The sequence below is a fragment of the Mus caroli genome, chromosome 3 (genome assembly GCF_900094665.2).
Source record: "Mus caroli chromosome 3, CAROLI_EIJ_v1.1, whole genome shotgun sequence".
NCBI lineage: Eukaryota > Metazoa > Chordata > Mammalia > Rodentia > Muridae > Mus > Mus caroli.
In genome coordinates, this window is record NC_034572.1 from 90,240,137 (window position 1) to 90,250,417 (window position 10,281).

Here is a 10,281-nt window from a genome sequence, read left to right on the forward strand (position 1 = left end):
GGAGTTTTGGGTCTCGGAGGGTCAATCCTAGAGTCCCGCACACATAGATATAGTAGATATGATTGTAGCCTGTAAAGATATCACCCTGATGAAAGCAAGACTCAAATTGTTGCCGAAACTCCAGTTTTGTGGGGAGGGGAGTTCAGAGAATAAGTGAAAGCAGTGGTGTGGAAGGTAAATTAGAATGTTTAAAGAGGAAAAGAGATACACAAAGGCTGTGAAAGATGAGAGCCAGAGTCTATTGGATCTTAGTCAGGTGAAGTGTGTGGATGGGGCAGTGGCATAAAGAGCAGAATAGGATCAGATTGCAATGAGTGAAAAGGAACAGAAGACTAGGAAGTGGGAGATTGCCAAACATGGTGGCATGTGCCTATAATCCCAGCATTTGGGAGATAGATTCAGGAGGCTCAGAATTCCAAGGTCAACTTTCATACATAGCTAATTCAGTATCAGTCTACAATACATAAGATTCTATCTCAAAAGGAAACAAAATGGGGCATTGTGTTATATGCCTTTAATCCCAGCACTCCAGAGGCAGAGGCAGGCCAGTCTCTTAAGAGTTCTAAGCCAGCCTGGTCTACCTAGGTTGTTCCAGGACAGCAGGGCTACACAGTGAAACCCTGTCTCACAACCAATCAACTAACCAGCCAACCTATTTTCTTGACTCTGAAAAGGAGAAAAATTTTGGTTTAGTACAAGTGTAAAGCAAGTGCTAAGAGAATAGAGAACGGCTGTAACACTAGGAGGGTTTGGATAGGTATTGCCTTTTAGAGCCAAGCCTCTTCTTCTTACCCGTGCCTTCATTACTGCATGGTCTCTTTACAGTCAGGGCTGGTGTATACAGAAGATGAGTGGCAGAAGGAATGGAATGAATTGATCAAACTTGCTTCAAGTGAACCCAGAATGCATCTGGGTTCCAACGGAGCCAGTGGTGGTGGGTAAGTGTGTCTCGGTGAGGGAGCAGGGATCATCCAAGGAGTCATTTCTTTCCTTCTGTCTACTGTATGAATCCCAGAGATTGAGCTTAGGTCCTTTGGAGTGGTGGCAAGTACCTTTACCCACATCACCAGCCCCTTACAGATCTACAAAACCATTTTGGCCCCCTACCTTTTTCTTGGGTTCCCCTACTAGTAAAATGGAAGTAGCACCAACTATGTAGCACAGAGTGATCTGTTGTGGAAGCTTTGGGGTTAGAAAACCAGGGTGGGGCATTCTTTTCCTTCACTTTGGAACTGGTCTCAGGACTCGTTTTGTTTCTTCCTTCTCCCTTCTGCTGTGTCTCCTCCATTCTTTCCTACAACCGTAGAGTGGAGAGCTCCGAGGAGCCGGTATATGAGAGCCTAGAGGAATTCCATGTCTTCGTCCTTGCTCATGTGCTCAAGAGGCCCATAGTGGTCGTGGCAGACACCATGCTGAGGGACTCTGGAGGGGAAGGTGAGTTGGCTACTTATCTTCCTTCTCCCTCAAACTTCCTATGTGTGGAGGCTTGGGGTGGGGGCTATACATTAAAACAGTAAAACTTCTCAAGAGATTCAAACAAAAGCTCTTGGGATTAATTGGGATGGGATGCTCAACTGAAAAGTGGGAGTAAAGGGCTGGAGAAGTGACTCAGTGAGCTTGCACTGCTCTTGCAGGGAACCCAAGTTTAGTTCCAAGCACCCACATTGGGCAGCTCACAGCTGTCTATAACTCCATCTCCAGGGAACCTGACATTCACACGCCCTTGTACATACCCCCACACAAACACTCACGAATACCCATGATTTAAAATAATAAAAATAAGTCTTTTAGAGAGAAGTAGGGTAGACCCTGAAGTAGCCAGGGCTCAGTTGGTAATAACAACCTTCATGGTCTCCTACAGCATTTGCCCCGATCCCATTTGGAGGGATCTATCTGCCATTGGAGGTTCCAGCCAGCCAGTGTCACCGATCCCCTCTGGTGCTCGCCTATGATCAGGCCCACTTCTCTGCGCTTGTGTCGATGGAGCAGAAGGAGGGTGCCAAGGAACAAGGTGCCTCGCCCAGCTGTCTGTGGCTGGTTTTTATTCAGGAGTAGGAATGATAGCTAAGGAAGAGGAAGCGACTGAGGAAACGGAAGGCCAGACGGTGCCAGTTTTTGTTTTTATTTTTTAACCAAGCTATACAACATTACCAAGAGTTTTTAACTTAAAAAAGAGGGGGGTGCTTTGGTGAAAAGGGTGTCTCTGTCACCGCTGTTGTCGTGTAAAGGTCTGTATTAGGTACAGGGTGCGCTTATCTCTGTGGAGAGTAAGGTGGTTCACTGGCAGGGAATCCAGGATATTAATAGGCTAAAATGTATCCTGGGTGGTAAAGAGAAGTAGCTCATTGGTGTTTGATGTAATTTATTTCTAAGCGTTGTGGGTAGATAGACTGCAGTTAATCATAGGTGACATCGGGGTGTGTGCATCTGCCTTCTCCCATCTCAGGAGACTTCCTGACAGCATGTGTTTCCCTCCCCAGCTGTGATCCCACTCACAGATTCAGAGCACAAGCTGCTGCCCCTGCACTTTGCTGTGGACCCAGGAAAGGGCTGGGAGTGGGGCAAAGATGACAATGACAATGTCCGATTGGCCAGGTAAGGCCAGCTTTGCATTTCCATATGCTTTCTCTATACAGTAGCTGAGATCTCCTCCACATGCAGTGCCACATACCCACACTCTTCTGAGCTCAGTGGTGGAGAGATGGAAAGCTGGCCGGTCGTTGGGACACTGGCATCTGCAGCTGCTTTGTCTTCTTTTCTTAGCGCAGAGCGAGTGTCCCTGCCTACTACATCCCAGAATCCCCAAAATAGTGATTAAAAAAGCAAGACAACCAAATCCTATTTGATTCTAAGCCAAAGTCAGAGGAGTTTCTAAACAAGTGACCAAAATAGTCTGCTTTTAAATTTCATCTTTCTGGCAGCTAGATAGCAAGGAAAATACATACTCTCTCACCTAGCACTAAAGCGTGCCTCCGTGTGTGTGTGTGTGTGTGTGTGTGTGTGTGTGTGTGTGTGTGTGTGTGTGTGTGTGTTTATCCCTGCCCTCCTACTCATTGCTTCCTTTTTGGGGCCTTTGCAACTTTGGGAGCTGACTGAGAGAGTCTAGTACTTAAAAAAAGTCCTTATAGCTGGGCATGGTGGCCCACACCTCACCTAGCACTCAGGAGGTTGAGGCAGGGGAATCATTGCAAGTTCAGGGCTATGACAGACTACATAGTGAGCCCCTGACTTTAAAACAAAAGAAAAACCAAAAGAATCCTCACCCGATGGTTAGAATTTGCTAAATGATGCCACAACAGGAATAATGGCAGCTACCGATGGCTGGTCTCTAGACACTGCTGAGTCCTTTCTGAAGGACTATTTGCCTTTGAAGGAACAGCTGTTTAATTTTTTTTCCTCCTTTTCACAGTATAATTCTGTCTCTGGAGGTGAAGTTACATCTGCTGCATAGCTATATGAATGTGAAGTGGATCCCACTGTCTTCTGATTCACAAGTGAGCACTGCTTCCCCCCAGAGCCCCTGTGTGTCCTCACTGTCAGCAATGAGAAGAACAAAGAGAATCTGCTCTAGTGCAGCTTAACACGCCCTCTTCCGTCCTAACTGCCCCTTATGCCCACCCGTCTCCAGTCAAATTCTGCTACTTATTGACTGTTATGATTTGGCTCTCCTGGAGACTGGAATCAGGTCCTCCACAAGCTAGAGTATAGGTTGTATAGAAGCTGTGCTCAGGCTTGGCTGCTTGTGGCTAGTTAAGGGTTCCTTGAGTTTAATTCTGAACAGAATTTGACATAAACAGACTTGTAATAAAGAACATTCTGGTATCTGAAAAAATATTTTTCCAGCCAGGCAAAGTAGCAAACATCTGTAGTCTCCCAGTATTTTGGGCAGGAAGCAAACTAGGACAGGTGGTAAATGCAGCATGAACTCCATCTGTGGAATGACTGTCTACCACTGTCACTAGGACAGGTGGTAAAACTGAGGCAGGGGGATTGTGAATTCGAAGCTAACCTGGATTATACAGAGACCCTGCCTCAGACAGACAAGAGAAAGAAAGAAAGAAAGAAAGAAAGAAAGAAAGAAAGAAAGAAAGAAAGAGAGAAAGACAGACAGACAGATAGAAAGACAGATAGACAGATAGACAGATAGATAGACAGATAGAAAGACAAAAAGAAAGGCAAAGGCCCCTGCTCAGCCAGAGGCCATGCACTGTGCTGTGATGCTGTGATGCTCTCAGGCTCCTTTTGGATCTGGATCTCTGTACTACAGAAGGAGCTTGGGCTGCAGTGAGGGAGCTCGGAGAGTTAGCTGTTAGACAAGTATCTTTCCCTAGCCATGACCACAGGCTGAAGGCAGAGAGGAGCAGCGCCTCTTGAGTGGCCTTCTTCCTGTCAGTAACCTTCTCTGCAGCTAGACAGTCACTCCACAGTGGAGTGAGTCCATGCTGCATTTACCACCGTCCTAGTTTGCTTCCTATGGCTGTGGTAAAGACCATGAGCAGAAGAGACTTGGAGAGGAAAGGGCTCATAAGGTTACGTGTTCTGATAACGTTCCATCATTAATGAAGCCAAGGCAGGAACTCAGAGGCAGAAACGGAAGCAGAGGCTGAAGGAATGCTGCTTCCTAGCCAGCTCTCCCATGTTCTTATACAACCCAAGACTACCTACCCAGAAGAAGCCTCACCCACAATGGGCTGGACCCTCCCACATCAAGCTCTAATCGAGAAAAGGTCCTATGATGGAGGTAGCTCATCAACTGGCATGCCTTCTTCCCAGATGACACTAACTTATGTCAAGGTGACAAAAACACTAGCCAGTATACTACCCTTTTTTATGGGACTAACCCCTATAGCAGGGCTCTAGGTAGCTCTTTAAGCTGTTAGTTAGGGTTCCTGTCTGTGGGAGCTCCCTACACCAGCCCAGAGAGGTAACTGTCAATGCTCTTCTCTTGTAGGCTCCCCTAGCCCAGCCTGAGTCCCCCACAGCCTCAGCTGGAGATGAACCCAGGTCCACTCCTGAGTCTGGGGAGTCAGATAAGGAGTCGGTTGGCAGCAGTTCTCTCGGCAACGAGGGCAGCAGGCGGAAGGAGAAGTCAAAGCGTGACCGGGAGAAGGACAAGAAGAGAGCAGATTCCGTGGCTAACAAACTGGGCAGCTTTGGCAAAACCTTGGGCAGCAAGCTTAAGAAGAACATGGGGGGCCTGATGCATAGCAAGGGCCCCAAGCCTGGAGGGCTGGGGAGTGGGTCTGGAATAAGCAGTGGTACGGAGACATTAGAAAAGAAGAAGAAGAACAACACATTGAAGAGCTGGAAGGGTGGCAAGGAAGAGGCTGCTGGGGACGGGCCTGTGTCTGAGAAGCCCCCGTCTGAGTCTGTTGGCAATGGCGGGAGCAAGTATAGCCAGGAGGTGATGCAAAGCCTGAGCACTCTGAGGATTGCAATGCAAGGGGAGGGCAAGTACATTTTTGTTGGAACCCTGAAGATGGGCCACCGGCACCAGTATCAGGAGGAGATGATCCAGCGTTACCTTGCAGATGCTGAGGAGAGATTCCTGGCAGAGCAGAAGCAGAAGGAGGTTGAGAGGAAGATCATGAATGGAGGGTTAGTTAGTGGGCCTCCTCCAGCCAAAAAGCCAGAGCCGGACGGTGGGGAGGACCAACCCAGTGACTCCCCTGCAGAGTCCAAGGCGATGGCCTTCTCTACGGCTTACCCTGGGGGCTTTACTATCCCTCGGCCTTCTGGGGGTGGAGTCCACTGCCAGGAACCCCGGAGGCAGTTGGCAGGGGGGCCATGTGTAGGGGGCCTTCCATCATATGCCACCTTTCCCAGACAGTATCCTCCTGGGCGACCATACCCCCACCAGGACAGCATCCCAGCTCTGGAGCCAGGCAAAGATGGAGTTCACAGGGGTGCCTTGTTACCACCCCAGTTCCGTGTGGCTGATTCCTATAGCAATGGCTACAGAGAGCCCCCAGAGCCAGATGGATGGGCTGGAGCTCCCCGGGGACTTCCCCCAACCCAGACCAAATGCAAACAACCGAACTGCAGCTTCTATGGACACCCTGAGACAAACAACTTGTGCTCTTGCTGTTACAGGGAAGAACTGAGGCGGAGGGAGCGGGAGCGGGAACCTGGTGGGGAACTGCTGGCACACAGGTTCTGAGTGGCTGGAACCTTAGTGGGGACAGGGGCTAAACAAAGAAAGTTAAGCTCAACTCTGGCTCATCAGGACCCAGCCCCTGTGTTGATGGGGCAAGTGCAGAGAGGTGTGTGGGGGCTGGAGTGCTGGCAGGCTGGTGGGAGCAGGGCAGGGCTAGCTAGCACTACCCCAGGGCAGTACTGCTCCTGCACACACAGTTGACTTGAGACTTCAAGGCAGAAGGGGGAAGCTCATAACCTCTTCTGTCCCAATCCCAGGGCCCAAGGGAAAGTAGGGAAATACTAGGTGTGTGTGGGTGGGAGGTGGGTGGACACCTTCTGGGAGGAACCTGGAAAGAAAGTTCTCAGTCAGTTAAGGAAAAAATAGACCAAAGTTCATTGACTTTAGAAAAAAAGCACATGGTGGTGTAGTTGGGAGTATTGAGTGAATCTGAGATACCGAACAAATTTGATTTTGGTTTGAATTAGGTAGATATTAGGGTTGGATAAATTCTTCCTGAAGGATCAAGGCAGTAATGTATGTGCTTGGCCTGGTTACACACAAAGGGTAGTTTACATCCCAGTGAATGGAAATGGAAAGAGGAGCTTGAAGGGCGTTCTTTCCTAGAAAGTTTATGTTCTTCTAGAGACTCATCTGTCATCATTCTAGTTTTAGGGGAGACTGCCTGCTGCCCCACCTTTTCCTCATCCTTTTTAAGGATTGAGCTCAGCTAAGTTAAGATGTGATTTTTTTTAAAATATTTTTTTATTTTAAAAGCAAGTTCCCTTTGGGAAAGAGAAGAGTGGTAAGAAGCGACCTTGTATATGGGGTTTCTTCAGGTGAACGGGTGCAGAGTGATCTATTTTTTAACTACTTAGCAATAACTACATGTGGGTTTGAGTGCACCTGAGAAGGGGTGGAGGAGCCCAGATGTTTGGCTAGACTGTTTGAAACAATACCAAAAACCTCTATAGAGCACTATCCTCTGCTGCTGTGTTTCTGTAGAAAGCAACCTATTTTACTAATTTTTTAAAGAAAGACACGACCCTGACAAAGAGCATTTAAAAGTTACTGACTCCGCCCCTAGCTAAGAGGTTTTTTTCTCCTTCCTGTCACTTCTGGGGAATGAACTTAACATCCTGGCTTCTTTTGTTAAGCCATAGCTGACCTTAATCTGTGGTTAGTTTATTAAAATAATAAAAAATACTTTGTAAGAAAAATTATTTTTGATATTAGGGCTGGTGTTGAAGCATGGGATGGGGGCTAGGGGCCACTTTGAAAGGTAGCTAGAGAACTCTATTTTAGTGAGCAGTGCCGTGGGCCACACGGTCCCAGTGATCTGACCTGCCTTTGGGTATCTCCCTTTTCCTGAGCCAGCCCTGGTCTCCAGAGGGGTAGGGCTGGACCCAGTGGTGAGAGCTCCCTTGCAATTTGCACAAAGCACAAGTCTGGACAGCTTATGCTCTGACCAGAGCTGTTTCTAAGAGCTTTAAACCCCAAGACTATCCCACGCCAATTGTCCTTTCTCCTTATTTTTTTTCCTGGGGAAAAATCATCTATGCAATTGTATATACACTTGTGGATGCGAATGAAGAAGGCTATGAGTGCACTGCACATGTCCAGAGTGTTACCCGGGGCTGTTTCTAGGCTCTAATTTCTCTGCTGAGGTATGTCCTCACCCACTAATGGAATGTAATCCCCAAATTTGATTTAAGTCACAAATAGCTAGATGTGCATGTTTGTGCGTGTGTGAGTTGGGACTCCAATGCATGTTTCCTCTGCCTAGTCAGAAAAATGATCACACAGCTCTCTTTGGTAACAATGCTAGTCAAGACTTCTTTATGGAATTATTAAGTTTAAGAAGTTGTCCCCCATCCCCTCAGAAAGTTTGAAAGTCACTCACTTCCAAGTCTTCCAATCTGTTGATTTAATAATTTCCCATCATCATTTTTTGACTATTTTTTGTTTGTATCTTTGCTATGTAGCCCTGGCTAGCCAGTCTGGTACTTGCTATATAACCCAGGTTAGCCTCCAACTCATAGCAACCCTCCTGCCTCAGTCTTCTGAGTGCTGATATCTAGGCATGAACCACCACACCCAGCTTTCTACTGGCTGAAACCTAGTATGAGATAAGCATTTCTGGCAGGTGCATAATTTAAAGATCTACTAGGAAATTGAGGGTTATTTTTGTTTTGTTTTTAGATAGGATCCTATCCTGTAGCCCAGGCTGGCCTTAAATGTATATGATCTTGCTTCAAATTTGCCAAGTTCTGGGATCACATCATACCAGACATTTTTTTAAATTTCAGTATATAAGCATTAAAAACCCAGATTGAACAAAACATCAAAATCTTAGGATGTATCAGGAATGGTATTAAGGTGAAAGAGGTAAGAGCCCTTAATTGAACAAATATGAGGACAAATCCTGTCTACTTAAATTGTGATATGCTCATAAAGATGTTTTTACATTTTTAAATTTTTATTTTCTTTAAATACTGCATCAAGATAGTATTTATCTTGATTGGTGAGTTTTAAGCACTCCTTCAGTTGTCTCCCAGTGAGTGGTGGGTGAATGCCTCGTGCCTTGCTAGCATCACCTTAGACTTGTCCCAGTTTCTGAAGCTTGAATAATGCAGGTGAAACCTTCACCGTGAGCCCCTCTTCCTGACTGCAGTCACCCTGTGTGCACTGCTGGTTGCAGTCACCCTGTGTGCACTTCTGTCATCCTTCTCCCACAACATACTTAGGATGCCTACCTGCCTGGGTGGGAATGCAAACAGCCAAGCAGGGGTTTTCCTGTAGAATCAAACCCGGGAATTCCATTTCCTTTGGGCTGCTGTGTTTGGACTTGATCTGTTATTAGATTGTATTTAACACTCCTGTTTTTAAAAACTGAGGACAAATGAAGAGAATCAGAAAACTTGTATCATGTTGTTTTTATTTATATAGTACCCAATCTTAGTTCTGCTTGCCTTTCTGAAGAGAAAATAAAAAAGTTCCAGGGAGAGGGAAGAGAGGTCTAAGGTCATGTGGGAAATGGGTATTGGGTCTTTTAACTTTTTGTTAAATTAGTTTTAATACGGAGGGTGACCATTGAGGCATCAATTTTAAAGATGAGGGACTCTGAGACAACATTTATTTATTTTTTAATGAGGGCTGGTGAGATTTTTATTCTGTGTTTTTTAGGGTGGAGGAGGGCTTGAGTAGGGGTGGAGTTAAGAAATGTCTGGGAAACAAAACAAAGATGGACTTGTTCAGAATAAGCAAGCCCATGTAGATACTGTGGTGGGGAGAAGGGAGGGTTGTGTGGGGAGCATCCACGTGAGTAAACCTTCCTTATTTACAAGGGTCCTGTGTGTGATGGGGGTGGGGGTCCTAGACGAGGTAAGTCCTCATCTCTCAGGCTTACATTAAGTGCAATTACTCTATAATCCAGGGCATCTGGGGTCCTACTAAAGTTTTAACGGAGAGAGATCTTCAGGGTTCTTATTTCCCTCCTTTCCACTTGACAAGATTACACTCTCTCCGCCCTGCATCCTCTGTACCATCCCCAACTTAAAGCAAGTACACCAGAGGACTCACCTCCAAACCCTTTAACTCACGCTGGCTTAACTGAGAATTGAAGCCGAGCAGTGGTGGCGCACACCTTTAATCCCAGCACTTGGCAAGCGGATTTCTGAGTTTGAGGCCAGCCTGGTCTCAGAGTGAGTTCCAGGACAGCCAGGGCTACACAGAGAAACCCTGTCTCAAAAAACCAAAAAAAAAAAAAAAATGAAAAAGGGTTTCCTCATACTGCATTTTGTAAATTATATAAATTATATCTTTTTATTTAGTTTTTAAGATGCAATTTCTAAGAGTGAGGGATGGTGTTAAGCTCCATGCTGTGCCTTAAAATAGAAGTACCTTCCCTCTCCATAGCTTTCCAAAGTCCATAGACTAGTAAAGCAGAAATGACCATGGCTTTATATTGTACACTTGGGAGGTGATCCTGAGCCGAGAACAGAGCCCGTTCTCTGAGATCTTGCTCTTGCTGTTCTTCCTTTCACTCCCATGTCCAAGGTTCCAGGTACTTTATTTTTCTTTCAATAAAGGAATATTTGGGTAATGATTGTCTAGGAGTTACTCAGACACCTCTGACTGGACTG

General features: G+C 46.3%; 1 protein-coding gene across 5 annotated transcripts in view; it reads left to right on the top strand.

The window, feature by feature from the left end:
- Nucleotides 1-9,815, top strand: part of Otud7b (OTU deubiquitinase 7B) — a 56,756-nt gene extending 46,941 nt beyond the window's left edge. For all 5 annotated transcript variants that reach the window (XM_029475043.1, XM_021158377.2, XM_029475045.1 and 2 more), the window contains 6 exons: nt 826-938; nt 1,307-1,434; nt 1,862-2,011; nt 2,481-2,595; nt 3,410-3,494; nt 4,952-9,815. In XM_029475043.1, coding sequence (XP_029330903.1) covers nt 826-938; nt 1,307-1,434; nt 1,862-2,011; nt 2,481-2,595; nt 3,410-3,494; nt 4,952-6,160 — 1,800 coding nt within the window. In that variant the 3' untranslated portion in view covers nt 6,161-9,815. The remainder of the gene's footprint in view (nt 1-825; nt 939-1,306; nt 1,435-1,861; nt 2,012-2,480; nt 2,596-3,409; nt 3,495-4,951) is intronic.
- The last annotated feature ends 466 nt before the right edge of the window (nt 9,816-10,281 follow it).